This window comes from Alligator mississippiensis, chromosome 4 (assembly GCF_030867095.1).
Source record: "Alligator mississippiensis isolate rAllMis1 chromosome 4, rAllMis1, whole genome shotgun sequence".
NCBI lineage: Eukaryota > Metazoa > Chordata > Crocodylia > Alligatoridae > Alligator > Alligator mississippiensis.
In genome coordinates, this window is record NC_081827.1 from 100,151,741 (window position 1) to 100,169,883 (window position 18,143).

An 18,143-nucleotide genomic window follows, 5' to 3' on the forward strand; every position below is an offset into this window, starting at 1 on the left:
GAGCAAGGGGAGAAGAGCAGAGGGCAGTAGAAAGGAAGTACGCAGTAAATGCAAGCTGGTCCCAGAACCCGTTTAACACAACCATATCTTACTGTCACTCCCAGCCTAGGAGCAGGACTCCAAATAATTTACAGCATCGGCTTGGGAGGGGGGATTTGGATATTTTTTTTTAATAGGAGTTTCTAGCAGCAGACAGACCTTACACCAACTCCAACTCGTCTTGCAAGGAAAACCAGGGCTGTTCTCACTGCTGAAACTGACCCATTCAACCCCTGCATCCCACAGCTTGCTCTATCCAAAATAGTTCTTCCTCCCCAGGACCAAGCCCAGCCCCAGCCAGCACATAGGGCCTTGCAGCACAGCAAGTCAGAGGAATGAATTCTGGCAGTGAGTGCAGTGGTTCCATAGAAAGCCCCAAAGGAAGAAGTTGGCACAGAAGCATGCATGTAGCAGAGCTACCTGGTTGCAAACAGTGTGTGCACCATATGGATGGGAGCAGGGAAGAGAGGCCTCAGCCTTCATGTCTGACCTCTGCAGCAGAAGCACAAAGCCATCCTTCCCCTGCAGCAATGCCTGGCCCTGGCTCCTGCTGCAGTCCCCCTCCATTGCAGGAGGTAGTTAACACCCTGCTAACAGCCTGGGAGTGACTAACACACCGAAACAGGAATTGAGCAGACACTGGGGGACTTCCAGGCCCAGCAGGAATAGCTATTCTTCCCGCTTGTGAGAGCCAGTGGAATGCAAGTCACAGCAGTACAGAGAGCCTTGAGACTTTGGCTTCTGATGTGCTGGTACTCTGCTCCATCTTGGCTGTGAATAGAGTGCAGGAAGGGGCTCAAGCTTCACAGGCTGAGGTAACACCTACTTGATTGAGACAGGGCAAGTTTGGGTCTGTGGGCAAGACTGTCACACACACACAAAGCAGCTGGAAGGCAGGATCCAGCCCTTTGCCTCCAATAAGGGATCTGTGCCTCTGGATCAGTTTACAGGTCATGGGACCGTCTCCCTCATACTAGCACCACTTCCTCTTTGGACTTAAATGTGCTAAGACAACCCCCCCACCTCCACCCAGAAGGAGATGGAAATGTCTCCTCAGCACCAACAAGGGGCACCCACGGAAGGGGGGGGGGGGGGGGGAAGAGGCAGTAGGGACACTCCCAAACAGAGGAGTTCCCAGACATACTCTGTCCAGACAGGCTCTCACGCAGGCAGAGGCATGAGGAAAGAACTCTTTATTTCCCATAAATACAGCAGATTTCGCGCCGGGCGGTTTTCTTTAAATTCTTTTCCATTTATAGAATTTGCACTGAAAATATATACAAGTCAGTTCAAGAACCAAGCAAGATCTGCAAAGAAAATCCATACAAAACCCTGAAAGAGACCAAAAAAGAAAATAAGACACAGCAGAGGCCCAGCTCAGGGACCTTCCCTCCAAACATGGGGTTCAGAGACTTCCCCCAGGGCAGAGCACAATGGCACCAGCTGGTCTCTGTACCATCCAGGCAAGGCCTCCATTCGTGCTCTCCTTCTCCAAGGCCTTTCTAGGGAGAAAGTGTTTCCTCATGATTCAAACCACTGTACTCAGATGCAGCCGTCCTAGAGTTCAGAGCCCAGGAAGTTCCTGGGCAGGGGAAGAGGCATCACTATAGCCTGCAAGCTGGTCAGCAATGTAGTGATAGTGAAAGGTACAGCTTTGCAGTTGGGCTGTCACTGCCCTTATTGTACCAGCATTATGTTCCAGCAGATACCAGTTTTGTGTCACAGTGATTGAGCTGCTGGAGTCACCAAAGCTGGGAGAAAAGCCTGGAATCTGTACCAGGAACAGTGCCGTCTGCCTCCAAGAAAGCCCTGGAGGAGCTGGGGCCCCTTATCAGTAAGCAACCCCAAGCCAGTTCTGTAGAGACCAGCATAGAGAAATGCCCACCCCCTACTCCCAGTACAATAAAAATAGGGATCGTAGGGAAGCAGGATCCCCCTTCTCATTGCTCAGGTGCTCCTCCTGGTGGTGACCTCAGTAAGAGACGGCCTCATCTACTGGCCCTTTGGTTCACCTGGATGGGGACAATGAAGTGAAAGAACCAAGAAAACCCCAAAACAGAAGTTCAGGTAGTGGGCTGAGTGCGTGAACTCCTTTGCACATCAGGGTCCTGCAAGGGGTGGGGAGGGAAGGCTGGAGCAGCACAATCCTCCTCCAAGGGTTACAAAAGGCCACATGTCCCTTACCTACATCTGTGCCTGGCAGGCCCCAGCCAGGCCTTCTCACAGAAGGCATCTTGGCCCATGGACACAGGGCTTGCTATGGATCCCCACTGCTTGTGGCCGCAGGACAGGCCTTTCCTCAATTCGGTGCTAGGATCCAGGTCCCAGCCTACAGGTCACTAAGCTGAACACTAAACCACCACACTGGTCCTCTGGCTCTTCACTACCCAACCCCAAACAGCTCTGGCCATGAATCAGAGCAAAGAAACCCAGCAGACCTCTGCTGCCCCAAGAATGGATGCCTACTTTTCAGCAAAGCAGGTCAGTATCCCCAGCTTCACCCAGGCCCTGTTCAGCCTTGGTCTGTGCCCGCTTCTTAGCATGTCACAGGCATAGAATCATGACAGGAACCAGAGTAGAAGATTAGGGCACAGCTGCAGGAGGGAGCTCCTTAAGCTGTGGACCAGGTGAGTTAGTTTACTGGCAACCAGGGAGCAGGAAGCAGCTCGGGGGGGGGGGGGGGGGGGGGGGGGGGAGCGATGCAAAGACCCCATGCACCCACACCAAGAAAAGAGAATAGGTCCTTGGCTGTGTGGTCAGGCTGGGGCTTGCTGCACTACCCTGTGCTGATTCCAGCTCCACTCCTGCAGAAAGGGAAGCAGGGTTAGGACAGGAACAGGTTGGAGAGGCAGAGCAGCTTTGCGTCGCCTTCTTTAGGCTCCGAGACCTCCCACCATCCTTCATGCGCTCTCCGGCCCCAGCCCTTCACTATCCAGTACCAGAGCAGGAGAGCAGCAGCATCAGCTGAATACCAGCCCCAGATGAGGCCCCTGCCATCCTGAGGGAAACTGGAGCAGGGCACCAAAGAGCCACCAGGATTCAGAAGCAGGCCACAGGCTGTAGGACCTAGAGGTTCCCCCAGGACTCTGGAGGGGGGAACTGGTCCACATCCCCTATCTCGTTGTAAGTCTGCTCCCCCATGGTGAAGGTCAACTTGTATCGTAGCCTCACTTTCTCCTGGGAAGGAAAGAAACAGGAAATGTGGTCAAGAGGTGTGCTGGAGACCATAGTTTACGAGAGCAGAGGACTCCCCATCCCTGAGGCACAGGGTGGTAGGGAGAGTGGGAGCAAGCATGAGGAAAGGAAAGAGAACAGCCTGAGTATCATTGGCAGGGTCAGCCACAGGGAAGGCCTGTGTGCAGCAGGGAGGCACTATTACCTTCTGTGGGTTCGCAAGCAGCAGGACTTGGGTGATGGCAGTTGGGTGAACGATGGGGTTAAATGCTGGGAGCTCTGTCCCTGAGGGAGGCTGCAGCTTGACTTTCATCACCTGTGGGATCATGAGATCTCTCAAGTAGCAGCAAGTAGTTTTGTGCCCCTATGAGAGGCAGGTACTCTCCTCCTTCTAGCTCTTGCATGGGATCCTGCTCTCTCCTCCCCTCAGGAAGATGCCCTGGCTCCCCAGAGGGCACTCAGCCACTTGGCTATGGAAGAGCCAAGAGGTGGTTCTTGTTGTCCCACTGATCTTGGACTCCCCAGAGGAGAGGAACAACACATCCCACCCCCACATTCTACAGAACTGAGGTGAAATGACTTGCCCACAGACACTCAGAAGAGGTCAGTGGCAGAGCTGGGAACAGGACCCAGGCCTCCTGCCCTCCCTCTCCCCAAGCCTGTAGCATTCTTCTATAGCCCCGAGCAGTTATTTTCAACCAGGGGGTTGTGAGGCATGAGGAGATAAAGTACAAGCTCAGTCTTGCCCCTGCCTGGCCCCCCATCCCCACTGTTCTTCCTCTTTTCAAAGGCACACACACTGTAATAGATGCATTACTTCTGAAATTACATGCCACTCAACTCACAAAAGTTATGGAGGGGTGCCAAGTCCAAAAGGTTGAGTACCACTGTCATAGAGTGTAGCTGTTAGTTGTGGGCATGTGGTAAGAGGAACAACCCTCCCAGGCTCCACTTGGAGCTTTGCCTCTTCCCAATCCTATCTGCCAAAGGCAACTGGAGGGGAGCATGTGGGGGTGCGGGTATCAGGCCCATCTGCCCCAGAATTGCTGGCCAACAAGATCCCTTGGTACTGGGGAGGGCCCTTACCTTGGGGACAGCTGACTGAAAGACAATGTTGCAGATAGGGAGCGGGGCTGTGCTGAGCATGGAGATCACCACCACCAGCACGTCAGGCCGCTCGGGCAGGGAGTCTTGGGCGAAGTGGAAGAGGACACGGAAGCCATGCTGGTCATAGACAGTGACGGGGAGGATGCTGCCTGCACAGTGGCGGGGGAAGCAGAGTCAGTAGGATCAGAGAAAGAAACCCTCAACTGGAGCTTCCACCCAGATGAGGGGGTGGAAGAACCCACTCCCTGATGCCAGTGATGAGGAGAAATCTTCTGGACCCTTCTCCAGGCACTCACTTGGCTTGATTGACTCCAGAGGCACTGTGATATTAGCTAGTGAGATCTCCTGGGGTGACATAGCAGCAGGGGGCTCCACCAGGGCAGCAGCAGGGACAGCTCCAGTTGGCATGGGAGCAGTTGTTGGGAGTGAGGTGGAGGGAGGCTGCTCCGAGGGAGAGCGCTGGGTAGTGGTAGGGTTCAGGGAGATTTTGCCAAGCAGGGCTGGGGTACCCGTGATCTTCACTGAGGCACAAGAGCTGCTCTTGTTCTGGAGATCCCGCAAGGTGAGCCGTGGGGGTGGCTGCTTCTCCCTGAGGACAGAAGGGAAGAGGCTGTAAGAACAAGTGTGCCAGACAGGGCTCAGGAAGGGTGGGAGGAATCTCACCCAGAAATTCTTCCAGGTGGAGTAGGCACACGAGACCCCTTTTCGTCCCTACAGCATCTTACCACCGGACTTGCTGAGACTCTGGAGGCAGTGACTGTTGTAACAGAGTTTTCCCCAGCAGGTCCAGGTCATCCAGGCCACTGGTGGCAGAGGAAGACTTTTGTGCAGGAGCTCCCGCATCTGCTTGGGTTGCTGAAGCAGCCGTGTTGGAGGGGATGCCAAGCTCACTGCTGTCTGATGACTGCAAGGATGACGAGAGGGCAGGCTGCATCACCATGGGGCTGGACCTAATGGCTGAGCCCTGCTGTCTCCAGGGCACTGACCTCATCACCCCATGCAACCATGAACTCTGGGTATGTCCTCCCCCAAGCCCAGACAGTGATGAGACCTCCCCCACCTGCTCACTGCTCCAAACCCCTTACCTGAAAACTGTTCCAGCCACTGCTGCCCATGCCCTGTGCAGAGGAGAGTGGTGGGTCATTCAGCCCTGGAGAGGAGAAGGGAAGAGGTCAGAAAAGGGCCCTGCTGGTAACTGGGGGAAAGGGTGTATTCACAAACAGCTTGACCAGGGCAGGGAGATAAGGGGCAGGAGATTCAGGAAGGCTGTCCTTCAGAAGGAACACACTGATGCCACCAGACTTCTATAGTACCAAGATGAATAAGAAGAAAAAAGCCGATTGAGCACATTTCAATGGCATAGAAGCCTGAGTTCCTGTTGAAGATGGTAAAGACACTGCCTATGATTTGTTCCATAGTAAAGGGCCTTGCTGACAGAGAGGGTAGCACCTCTTGCTCTGGCTTCAGAAACACAAACTTGAGTCTTTCTCTGGCTGAAACAGCTCCAACTTGTCTCACTGTTCACCTGAGACCAAGATCTGGCAAGGGGCTTTCACAGCACTGTAATTTCTCCTTTGTGCCCCAAAAGCAGCTACCTCCTCTTGGGTTTCTCTTCATATGAGGGGCCTGCTGGGCCGTGGGAAGGAAGGCATTTAAGGCGTCTTGCTGCAGATTCAGAGATGGGCATTTGAGCCTTGTTTTGAAGTCACACTGAAGGCCACGCCCGCATGACCCAGCTTGAAGTAGGTATCAGGAGAGTCTGGAGGTAGCCAGACATTAGCCACATTGCTCCCTTGTGTTTTGCTGGCTGCAGACAGCTGTGCTATAGCCATGCTAGCCCAGTGAGCAGTTATGTTCAGAAGGACCTCTGACCTTATGTTGTGCATCCACCAGCAGACCACAGCATTTTATGGAAAGCTCCTTCTGCAGCAAGAGCACTGGTGCAACAAATACCATGTTCAACCACAGTAGTGGTGAATAAGATGCAAGGCTGGGACTGTCTTCCCTAATTAACTCTTCAGTCATTCCCCCTTCTAGGAAAAAACAGTAGAACACTGCAGCTTTCCTCAGGCGCCTGAAGATTAAGACTCAGAGGTAAACTGAGGTCCACCCACCTGGCAGTGAGGAGCATTCCCTACTCCAGCCTTCATGCACTCTGTCTGGCTTTCCAAGCTCCAGTCCACCCCACTGTAGGTTCTTCATAAGGTCTGTACTTTCCCAATTAGGCATCCCACCATGTTAATGAGTAGATGGCCAAACACTTTCTGTACCTCTGCCCTCACCTAAAGACATGAGCTCATCATCCAGCAGGGAGATGGAGCTGGCTTGGTCAGGCACAGGGACTCCAGTGCCACCTGAGAGAGTGGGTAAGGCTGGGTAGGAGGGGCCCGTCACCACCATGTCCAGCCCAGACAGGTCCAGGAGTGCAGAGGTGCTCCCTGTAGGCAGGAAGAAGTGGTGGTGGTAAACAAAAAGCTTCAAAACCCCTATCCACCCCCTAACTTTCTTCCTCTGCTGGGAACTGTGTCCATCTCTAAGCCCCACCTGGGTCATGTGGTGATCATGACTTATCCCCACCTGGGGGTCACATAACCCCAGTGCCCATCTTTACTCTCCCATTCCAAAGCAGCAGGACAATACCCAGCCCTTCTCTCTATGCACAGGCTATCTGCTAACCTCCTTCAGTACTAAGATTGCACACTTCTGCTTCTCTGTTCAGGGTCTCCTCACCTTGCAAGGGGCTGACTGCCACTTCCCCTGTGGTATATCCCCCTTAGCTTCCCTCCCTCTGGAGGTCTCCTCACCTCGGAGGGGGCCAGCCACAGTCTCTCCGTTGATCTCCTCTCCTTTAACAAGCTGCTTGTACAGGTTGATCACCTGCGTCAAGTTGTCATTGGCTTGCAGGATTTCCGCTGAAAGAGGAGGTATGGGGGGACATTGTAGACAGCAGAGAGGTGGGTGCCTACTGACTGTTCAGCCACAGGCCCTGGATCCCCTTCTTGTTCCTTGTAGAGTCTGGACACTACATGTTTACACTGGAGTAATCAATGTAAATTACACCAGAATACAGGAGTAGACAAACGAGCAGATAATCTCAGGGCACCTGCATGCAGTAGGCTGCTATTACAGTAGCAGAGGAGGAGGTAGCAGCCTGCATGCTTCAAGCAACAGTTAACCCAGGCTAGCTGTGGGCAGATGACATGTGGGTGTAGTTTTACCCCAATTAATTCCCCTCCCCTGAGAATTTCTACACTGAATTCAGGCAGATTACTCTGGGGTAGGGCTGCACAAGGCTCAGAGAGGGAAGCATATCAGACACACCAAAACTAGCAGCCAGCTGTTGCAAAGACATCTGTCATTGCAAGCTGATGTTCCAGGCATGTACACACTGCCTTCAGCATCTACTGTGTCCCTGCCTGCCCCCTCCCTGCTGCACTTGCCGTGTTTTTCCCCCCCAACCCCATCATGAAACAAAGGGTACATGGCAGAATGCCTGCCACCTCCCAGCCACCACCAGCAGGTCAACCCTTGTGAACAGCAACCCACAGTCTGAGTGGGGCTGGGGTGCCATCTAGTGGCTGGAGAGGAATGCCAGGCTGGCCAAAGGGGAGAGGGAAGAAATGGGGGGGGGGCCGCACAGCACGTGCATAGTAGGCAACTGCTCACCCAGCGCCTCGTCATTGTCCTCTGTATCGCTGGCGAGCCGGAAGAGCATGGGCCTCATTCGCTCACAGCGCTGATACAGCTCCTGTGGGAAAGAAAGGGGGCTGAGGCAGACAACAATAAGAGGTGCTTGGCAGGTGATGGGGAAGCCTGAAAGCAAGCACCACCCTGCCACAGGCTGGGGGGCACTGAAGGCCTGGTTGTGAGGGAAAGAGGAGAAAGGACTCCTGGCACCACCCCCTCCTCACCTTCATGAGGTCCTCATTGCTTTCTGTTGTCTCCCCCTTGGTGTAGCTGGTCACCATCTCAGTCAGCAATTTCACATTGTTGTTCACTTCCTCAATGGCATTCACCCTCTTGGAGATCTTCTCCATTCGCTTCTGGTCCTGAGGCACAACAAGCAGAAGTGGGCATAGGTGGGGTAAACTAGGAAGGGGGTCTGACCTTTCTTCCCCGTCCCTGCTGCAAGGTTAGGAAAACATAATTAAGTCACCCACTTCAAATGGCATTTAGAGAGACTAGGCAAATGTCACTGTCCCCAAAACAGCTCATCTGAATGGACTCTTCTCTCCTGAGACTGTCAAGCAACCAGCTGGGCCACAATGAGACCCAGCACCTGGCCGAGAGGCTAAGAATGCTCCAGCAGTTGGTGCCGCGGCCACTGTTGCATGCTCACCAGCACTGAGCTCCCAGACAATCAAGGAGAGAAGTCATTTCCAAGTCACCCTATCAGCCTCTTTGCCCTTCCACTGATGCAGCTGGAAGTGCCTTTATTTCCTGCCACAAGTGTGAGGTGTCAGGTTGATTGGTCACTGGCTCCATCCTATCCCACTACCTCTCAGCATGGTGTTCCAGGTTTCCCCACCCTGCTACAACAGGGAGGCCTGGCCACTGAGCACACCACAGACAGTACCCCCTCCCAGCAATACTACATGAGGCAGTGGGCCCACCTCTTGGACCATCTCCTTGATGAGCTTGTTGGCAGCTCGGAGGTCCTCAGGGTGGGAGCTTTTCAGCAGGCGAGCCAGCATCTGCAAGAGAGATGGGGAGACATGGGGACTGGTCAAATGGGACTAATCCTAAAACACAGCCAGGTGGAACCATGGGTCAGTCCCAGAACAGTTCTCAAACTACTCCATTCATGTGGAATGAAGATTGGAAAGATTTCCAATAAAAATCACAACCCTCCCTCCCTGAGCACAAAGTGACTCAGCCACAGAAGTGACTTCAGACTGCCTGGCAAAGCCTGTGCCCATTTTTTGCTTCTTTCTGATGAACAATATTTCAAATTTATTTATTTTTTTTAAATCCCCACCCTAGCAAAGGGGGTCTCCCATTAGAATTCAGCTTCATGCCAGGCACATTCCAGAGCTGACCAACCCTAGTACCCAGGCTGACAAAGACGTGCAAATGCTGGACTGGGGAGAGACTTTGAGGTCTGGCCTACTCATAGTTTTTGAAGTTAAAATAGTGCAACCTCTAGTATGTGGGTTTGACTGGACCCTATTCATACAAAGAAAGTACAGCAAGTTAAAATGCGTGGCTGTACCACACAGCTACTCTGTGGTAACTCTGTGCACTCATCACAGTTTAGCTTTCCCCTACTGCAGAGAGAGAGAGAAGAAGTCACGTGGGCAGCAAGCAGAGGTTTCTGTGTGGTAACCCAGCTACAATGATGGCTAATGGCAAATGGCTCGAGAGATGCAAACCAGCTGGGCAATAAGAGGGTCATGGTGAGAAGGAAGAGGGTGTGAACTGAGCTGGAACCACTTTATGCCATGTGGCAAGAGGCTCCTGTGACACACAGTGATTGTATGTCAGAGTTGCAGCAGCTGCTGGGCTCGTGACAAGGCTTTGCTGAGCTATGGTCATAAGCAGTGTCCTGTGACATAAAATTCCATGGTTCAAATGGTAAGTATGCTCTCAGCCTCCAAGGGAAGCCTGCTAGATAGAACCTTTCTGCTGACTTTCTTTGGCTCAGGCCCTCCGCGTATCCATTTTTCTTCTTGGTGAGGATAAGTGCAGGGAAGAGATGACTCTGCTGTGTCATCCCTGCCTGGAGGTCCCAGAGAAGGTACAGGCTAGGAAGGCTTCATCCTGCTACTGAGCTCTTACCTTGGACTTCTCCTCATCATCAAAGATGATGTTTTTGGGCCGGGGTGGAGGTGGTGGGAAGGGAGCATCGTCTGGCAGCTTTGGGTCGCATTTCACAATGCCTGCAGGGGAGATGAGCACAGAGGTCACCATGTTCAAGGCCTCACTTCACTGGAGCAAACAGATGGCTGCTTTCTGCTCCCCACTGCAGCCCTGCTTTGTTCCATGTGATGGCATCCATAGATTCATAGATGTTAGGGTCGGAAGGGACCTCAATAGATCATCGAGTCCGACCCCCTGCATAAGCAGGAAAGAGTGTTGGGTCTAGATGACCCCAGCTAGATACTCATTTAACCTCCTCTTGAAGACCCCCAGGGTAGGGGAGAGCACCACCTCCCTTGGGAGCCCGTTCCAGACCTTGGCCACTTGAACTGTGAAGAAGTTCTTCCTAATGTCCAATCTAAATCTGCTCTCTGCTAGCTTGTGGCCATTGTTTCTTGTAACCCCCGGGGGCGCCTTGGTGAATAAATACTCACCAGTTCCCTTCTGTGCCCCCGTGATGAACTTATAGGCAGCCACAAGGTTGCCTCTCAACCTTCTCTTGCGGAGGCTGAAAAGGTCCAGTTTCTCTAGTCTCTCCTTGTAGGGCTTGGTCTGCAGGCCCTTGACCATACGAGTTGCCCTTCTCTGGACCCTCTCCAGGTTATCCGCATCCTTCTTGAAGTGTGGCGCCCAGAATTGCACGCAGTACTCAAACTGCGGTCTGACCAGCGCCCTACAGAGGGGAAGTATCACCTTCCTGGACCTATTGGTCATGCATCTGCTGATGCACGATAAAGTGCCATTGGCTTTTCTGATGGCTTCGTCACACTGCCGGCTCATGTTCATCTTGGAGTCCACTAGGACTCCAAGATCCCTTTCCACCTCTGTGCCACCTAGCAGGTCATTCCCTAGGCTGTAGGTGTGCTGGACATTTTTCCTCCCTAGGTGCAGCACTTTGCATTTCTCCTTGTTGAACTGCATCCTGTTGTTTTCTGCCCACTTGTCCAACCTATCCAGGTCTGCCTGCAGCTGTTCCCTGCCCTCCGGCGTGTCCACTTCTCCCCATAGCTTTGTGTCATCTGCAAACTTGGACAGAGTACATTTGACTCCCTCGTCCAAGTCACTGATGAAGACATTAAAGAGTATCGGTCCAAGGACCAAGCCCTGTGGGACCCCACTGCCCACACCCTTCCAGGTCGAGACCAACCCATCCACCACGAACACCCTTCCAGGTCGAGACCGACCCATCCCCTACAACCAGTCATATCTAACCACGGGCCAATTAAGGCTTGCAAGGGGCAGATCTTCCTCTTGCCTCCTTGTCCCCCCCAGTGACTCTCAGCCAGGTCCTGTGCAGCATCTCCACCACCTAATAGCAAGTCACTGTATGCCCAATGGCAACCTCTGTCCTCCACCTGGCCTTTTGGAGGCCAAGCTACCAAGGGTAAAACAGGTGTCACCTCCTGCCACACTATTCCACCAGTTCAATATGCCAAGGACACCAGCCATTCTTGCTTGGATTTCCAAGGTAACCCTATTCAGTTTCTCCAGATTCTGAGCTGGGCAGCCTCCCTGAGAGGACCAGAAGCAGACAAACCTAGAATCCATTTGGCCTGTTTCCTTCACCACAAATGGCTGGAGGGAAGAAGGCTCTTGCCCCTGAAAGTGTGAGGCTCTCACCTTGCTTTTTCAGCATCTGGTAGGCCTCTGTAATCTTCACCTCGAGAGGCAACCCCAGCGTCCAGCTATACATCAGCTCCAGGATCTTTGACTTCACCTTCTCTGAAGTTCGGCTGCCAAGGTACTGAGGAGAGGGGGGGAAAAAGGAAGAGGTGGCGAGCTGATTTGGAAGGAGGCAGGTTCATCACCTTGCACAGAGAAATGAACTGGCTTCCAACAGCATGGGAGAAGGGTAAAGGAAGTACAAGAACCCACATGGCTCCTTGCAACATGGCCCAACTACATTTGACTTCCAGCACACCAGAGGGTGGGTGGTGTACCAGAGCAGAGATCTTATGCTCAGATGGTAGCCAGGCAGCACCAGGCAGTGAGGGGCATGTCAGTGACACAGGGAAGGCCAGTCCAGTCTCTGCATCCTTGGAAAGGAAGGGTGCATATTGGCAGGGGCATGGGCCTGGTCACCAACTGGCCCGGCTGAACACAGCAGGAATCCGAGCACCCCTTGGGAATCCATTTCCTTCAGGTGCAGCAGGGCAACAATTCAAGGAGCAGTGGCCAGGAGGGGCACTCTTACTGTACCAACCCAAGGGGGAGCACTTCCTGACAGCGGTGGGGGGAGATCTGTCAGCACCAGGGGCAGAGGTGGGGGGAATTATGCTGACCACTGGAGGGCAGAAACAGTGCACAGGAGGGGGAACAGAATCATCCCTGCCCCCTGCACTTGGGCAGCAGCTGCTACAGCTACTGCAGATAAGGGGCAGACTTGCTGTACAGGCAGTCCTCGACTTATGGCGTTTCGACTTATGGCGATTTGCACTTGTGGCACTCTGCCATTTATACCCATGTTATTACTTACGGCACTGGATCCTTGCACTTAGGCACTACAGGGAAATTTACAATGAGAAAAAAAGGGCAGCAAAACAAACATCCCTGGATCAGTTTCTCAAAAGGCCATCAAGTGGCCCTAAGTCTCCCCAAAATCTCTCCAAAGAAGCCCTTCTGAATTCCATGACCCTGGTGAAGGCATTCCTTCACCTTCTAATTAAACAAAATTTTATGTGATTAGTTACTGTATTGCCCTATTTAAATCGATTTATATATAGTACACTTTAGAAAGCTGTACACTGTATATCATTTAAAGTTGATTAAATAGTTGATTAAATATGGTGTTTATGGGCATTTCTATAAAAAGTTGGGCATCAGGCCCTTGGTCAGGAACATAACACCCTATTATAATATTGTTTCTATGGGAAAAATCAGATTCGATTTAATTCATTTCGACTTACAGGGCCTTTTCCAGGAACAAAACCCGCTGTAAGTGCGAAGACTGCCTGTACTCCGATTCAGCAGCCCAGTGACATGGGCTTTTCAGGGGCTGCAACTGAGGCCCATTTGCTCCCTTCCCCCCTCCCAGAGACACTATGGCACAGCCTTGCGGGGGCCCGGGAAGCACCGTCCACTTGCTTTGCTCGCCCCCCTCCCCCGCAGACACACTATGGGACTTCCTTTGGCCGGGCTGTGCTTGCTGTGATAAAGACCTGTGGGAGGGGACCATGCTGGCTCCACCTCATAGTCTTTAGCTGAGGGGGTGAGCAGGGCACCACCCGCAGGTACACTCCTGCTTCCTGGTGCTTGGCTGTGCTCCTTCTCATTTTAGTTCAGGGCAGTGGAGGCAGATGTCACCCTAACATGAAATACTGGAGATGCTCTCCGCCTCACCATGGATACAGGGATGTTACCCAGCCCCCAAACCAGAGGACAACAGTGGCAGTCAGTGAGCAGGCAGCAACACTAGGAACCAACTCAAGCCACGTGCTCCCAGATATGACTCCTCCTCAGCCAGTCTGCCTCTGGGCCACTCTCACAAGCTGGAAACAGCCCTCAAGGAGGAATGGAAGGCGAGTCCTCACCCCATACTGTAGCAGCTCATGGAGGATTTCCCACCCACAAGGCCACATGCCTTCTGGTGCTACCTTTGCTTTAGCCCATGAAGCTTGGCCTCCTTGCCTGAGGGTTAGCTCACTTCCTCCCCTCAGGCCCATCAGTGCTGGACCCACCTTGGGGGACACCACCTTGATGAGCTCGTTGAGAAAGCGGAACTTGCCCACCTCATCATGGAAGCGCTTGCCACAGTTCTTCATGCAGGTCTCCAGCACCTGAGAGGGAAGGCAGAAGCCGAGCCCAAGTTGGGGGTCAGCACGCTGAGGAAACAAATCCACCCCCCACCCTAGCAGGAAATGCCTGCATGAGGTAGAGGAAAATCAGGCTCTGAACCCGGTCCAGGAACCCCTAGTTTGCCTGCTGCGGCCACCCCCACTTCTGATAAGACAGGAGGGAATCCCCTCCCCAAGCTTGCCATCACAGAGGGAGCAGAAGAAGCAACACGACTTGGGTACATGCCTGAAACGCAACAGACTGTGATAGGGGAGAAAGAGCTGGTGGAACTGTCACCACCCAGCCCTACAAGGGCATACAGTGAATACAAACATAAGAGATGTCACAGTGTCATCAGACCACAGGTCCACATGGCCCAGTGTCCTCTCACAGTAATGAAGAGCGAATATTACGAGAAACTGTATGCAGGGCCTGTCCAGACTAATCCATTGGCCGCCCCTCTGCCTCTACCGCTTCCAGCGCTCACGAATCCCCAGCACATCCCGGGGGGTGTGTGTCTGAGTCTGTGTCGTGGGGGAATCCATTAGAGACACAAGAGCCTTCACCTAGTAGGGCAATGACCCAATGCCCAGAGATGTCAACAGAAAGACTCCCACAGACTTCAAAAGACTTTGGACCAGCCTCTGAGTCGGGTGAGGGAGCCCAGAGCAAGTCTGGGCTTTGTCCAACCCACAGAGGAATGCACTGGAGTCCTAAGCCCTTTCTCCCCAGGCAGCCCTGGGGCGCTCCCCCACCGCCCAGCCCTTCCAGTCTGGAGATCTTCCCTCTTACCGTCAGGGCCTGGATGGCTTCCCACTCCTGCGGGGATTGGATCTTGTGAGCTAGAAGCCGGGTAGCAAGTGGGGGGCTGGGAGGGAGCAAAGCAAAGTGGTTATGGGAGAAGGGCTTTCCAGAAAGGGAACACTTTTTGCCCATGAATCCGTGTGCCTTTTGCCCTGTCCCACCCCCACCCCCACCCCCCTAGTTTCTACAGCTCATGGCAACTTCATTAACACATCACTGGAGCTTTGCCAGCCCCACAGGAAAATTGATGCTTCTTCCAAACTCTCCAAGAGTCCTTTGCTGCAGCGTGAACGCGTCTGCCTCTGAGATGGAGCCTATGTGACTGCACATGTGCATGAGCAAGATGCTACAGAGCCGCAAGGAGCAGAAAGAAGGGTGATCTCTGTGCCGGACTGGAGCAGAGGGCAGTGGCCTTCAGCAGCAGGAGGGTGGGGGAAAGAGCGCTGAAATAAGTGCCGCTACTTGCTCAGGGATGGGCCAGCACTTCCTACCAGCTGCTGCTTCTCTCTGCTGTCCGGCCCTTGCCGCAGCACCTCCCCTGCCACACCCCCGACCCTGGCTTTACAGCCCTGAGAAACACTGCTCCACAGGCTGAAGAAGGGGGGATTCTGGGACTGAGGGGCCAGTCAATGCAGCAGGGCACGGCCTTCCCATCACCGCAGGTACATGTCTAGGCCTGGGGAGCTCCTGCAGCTGCGGGGCCACAGGACACCCCTGCACCTCCACCGCACTGCTCCCGGCCCTGCAGTGCCGGCATCTCCCCGATGGCTTGGAGGCCTCGGCCTGGCACAGACGCAGGGATCCTTCAAGGCCCAGGTCTGCACAGGCATGCAGGTGTAGATGTGTGTATATATGTGTCTGCACCCACACACACGCAGGTGCGTGCACACCCATGGGCATGTACACAGACATGGGCGTGCAAGTGCACGCGTATGCAGGTGGCAGTGCCCAGGCAGGTGCTCACCCGTCCGGCTCCTTGTTGAGCTGCTGGCAGAAGGCGTTGATGCCGTCCCAGTCCAGGCTCTTGTTCAGCGGGTTGGTGGCCTGGTCTGCGGGGGGGGTGGGGAGGGGGGAGAAAGTCTCGTGAGCCCGAGGGCCGGGCCGGGCCGGGCCGCCCCTCCCCCCCGCGCCGTGTGCACGGGGTCCGCAACCCCAATCTCAATCCGGATTCGGGGGGTAGGGGAGGGGCCCCGGCCGCACTCACTGATCCGCGCCTCCAGCGCCTCGGGCTCCATGGCGGCCCCGCTCGGCTCAGCAAGGCAACGTCCCCCCCGTCCGGCTGGCCCGGCGGCGCGGGGCCATAGAGCGCGCCCACCACCGCCTAGAGCGCCGCCCCGAGCACCATAGAGCGCCGGAAATTGGGCCGCAGGGAACGGCTAGAGCGTCGATCGCTCTCCTGCGCCCTAGAGTGTCGCCGGAAAACCAGCGAGTTCAGCCGAAAGTTTCGCGGCTCGAAACTAGAGGCGCAACGGAAGAACCATAGAACCCAAGCGCTCGCCCTAGAGCGCCGGAAATAGCGCCAAGGGAGGCCGACTTCCGGGGACGACTTTTGATCCAGGTTTGGGGGGGGTGGCAAGGGGCTGGCTTTTCAATTGAGCCACTTCCGGTGACGAACGTCTCAAGAGGAAAGGGTACTTCCGTCTCCAGACGTCCTTTAAGAGGGCGTTTAGGGCTCTGCCAGGCTCTCGGGTGCCACTGTCCCTACGCGCCCTAACAGAAGCAGGTGGGGCGGGACTAGCCCAGCCTTCCCTGTCACATGACCTCGGGGGCGGTTAAAGGCCGCCGGCGCATGTGCAGGTCGGGCGGGGCGTTTGGGAGGGGATGTCGTGGATTGTGGCTGTTTCGTGCGAGTCTTGCGAGAGTTCCAATGGGAATCGCTGACGTCACTGTCCCTCTCTCTAGCGCTGCAGGCACAGGCACTAGTTCTTCCCTCCCTCCCCTGCGCTGCGTGTCTACTGGGTGGCAGCGCCCATGTTACAGCGTCCTCAGGAAGGCAGCTGGCCAGTAGGACCCTGTAGCCCACGGATCCTCACCCAGGGGTGTCCTGAGGTCTTTTAAAGGGATCTGTCCAACACCAGCACTGCTGGGTGTGCACTGCAGTGATTCACAGCATAAGTAGAGGGCAGGGTAGAGTTGTATCTTTTGGAGACTAACCAAAGCAGACTAACCTTAAAGACTAATCAAAGATCGATCACAAACATGCTGCAGCTCACTTGATCAGATGCTGTGAAAAGACCAGCAGAAAGTGTCGCTAGACAAGCCCAGAGATTTCCATATAGGAATCCGTCGTGTCAAAGCTGTGCTATGGGCTTTCGGAGTTCTCTGCAGCACTCAAAAAGTCAGTGAAAGCTCAGAGCTGCTGTATCTTGAGGGGTGCCCTAAGTCTAAAAATGCTGAGAGCCACTGCTGGAGCTGATGCCCTCTCACCTTCTCCCTTGGGCACCATAATGCCAGCTGGGTTGGTTTAGTGCTGGATATCCGCAGTGCTGCAGGTGTGAGCTGAACTAACCAAGAGGAAGGGAAGGCCTCTGAGTAATGCCGGCTTGGCTATGCCGAGCCAGTCTGTTACAGCATTAAAAGTTCACACCATCTGCAGGGCTATAAAATGACATCTCCTGTAATATACGTGCATGGGACTGAGTCCCAGATGCTGCTGGAACCTTAAAGGAACATCCAATTGAAATCTAATCAGTATAAAACAAGTTAGCATTAATTCCAAAGCCCAGCCTTGCCTGCAGCCCCCAGCAAACTGCCTCTCTGATTGCATTTCCCTCTTTTTCTAAACAGTTCTCTCCCCGTTGCAATAATGAACCCACACAGATAGCAAGTTAAACTGACAATTGGTTGTAAAGCCAGCTGTCCACGAGGGGCTGTCAACTACGTAAAGAAAGCAGAATGAAAAGGGGATGGTTTTATTTTCCACTCCTTCAGCAAGGAGATTTCCTTGGCTTTCATTTTAGTACTTTGGGGTGTTACTTATAAACTCTTTAGATGATTGTTTTCTACCTTTTATCTTTGAATCCTGTGTTCCTCATGCGTTTACTCTGTTGTACAGAATGAGAGCTCTGTGTGGGACGTGACAATTAAAAAATTTAAATACCAGAATGTGAGCTACTTTTCCATCCCGTCTCCTCTTTTACAGTGGCTGGAAACACTGTTAAGCCAAAATCCTTTATTTTTTTTCTTTTAGTTTGGAACATTCTTTCTTCTTGTTTAAACAGCTGCTGGGGGGGGGGGGGGGATCCTAAAAAAACTAAGATCTTTAGGTATTTAAATTCAATTTGTCCTCTTTCTCCTTACTGCTTCAGTAATCCAGCCTGGCTCTAATTATGACACTTAATAAGCATTGGTTGTCTTTTCTGTGCTCTAGTGGTCTTGGAGGGAAC

General features: G+C 53.6%; 1 protein-coding gene across 2 annotated transcripts; it reads right to left on the reverse strand.

The window, feature by feature from the left end:
* Positions 1 to 1,215: 1,215 nt before the first annotated feature.
* On the reverse strand, positions 1,216 to 16,300 carry GGA1 (golgi associated, gamma adaptin ear containing, ARF binding protein 1). Of its 2 annotated transcripts, XM_006270237.4 has the most exons (17): positions 15,962 to 16,294; positions 15,722 to 15,806; positions 14,746 to 14,821; positions 13,857 to 13,955; positions 11,800 to 11,923; positions 10,099 to 10,199; positions 8,934 to 9,014; positions 8,232 to 8,369; positions 7,987 to 8,068; positions 7,125 to 7,232; positions 6,603 to 6,758; positions 5,406 to 5,470; positions 5,046 to 5,224; positions 4,617 to 4,909; positions 4,300 to 4,469; positions 3,419 to 3,529; positions 3,022 to 3,216 (listed from the first exon to the last, which is right to left on the reverse strand). In XM_006270237.4, the coding sequence occupies exons 1-17, from the start codon at positions 15,990 to 15,992 to the stop codon at positions 3,106 to 3,108; spliced, it is 2,010 nt and encodes a 669-aa protein (XP_006270299.1). In that variant the 5' UTR covers positions 15,993 to 16,294; the 3' UTR covers positions 3,022 to 3,105. The 2 variants fall into 2 exon arrangements, with proteins under 2 accessions (XP_059582398.1, XP_006270299.1); XM_059726415.1 differs by lacking the exons at positions 3,419 to 3,529; positions 4,300 to 4,469 and having other exon boundaries at positions 1,216 to 3,216; positions 15,962 to 16,300.
* Positions 16,301 to 18,143: the final 1,843 nt, after the last annotated feature.

Excerpts from the sequence above, each read along its gene's own strand:
- GGA1 (XM_006270237.4), bottom strand. The coding sequence starts at position 15,992 with ATGGAGCCCGAGGCGCTGGAGGCGCGGATCA. Across the intron at positions 13,956-14,745 it reads AAGCCATCCAGGCCCTGACG|GTGCTGGAGACCTGCATGAA; the intron begins GTAAGAGGGAAG and ends CTTCCCTCTCAG. Across the intron at positions 5,225-5,405 it reads GTGGCTGGAACAGTTTTCAG|TCATCAGACAGCAGTGAGCT; the intron begins GTAAGGGGTTTG and ends TCATCCTTGCAG.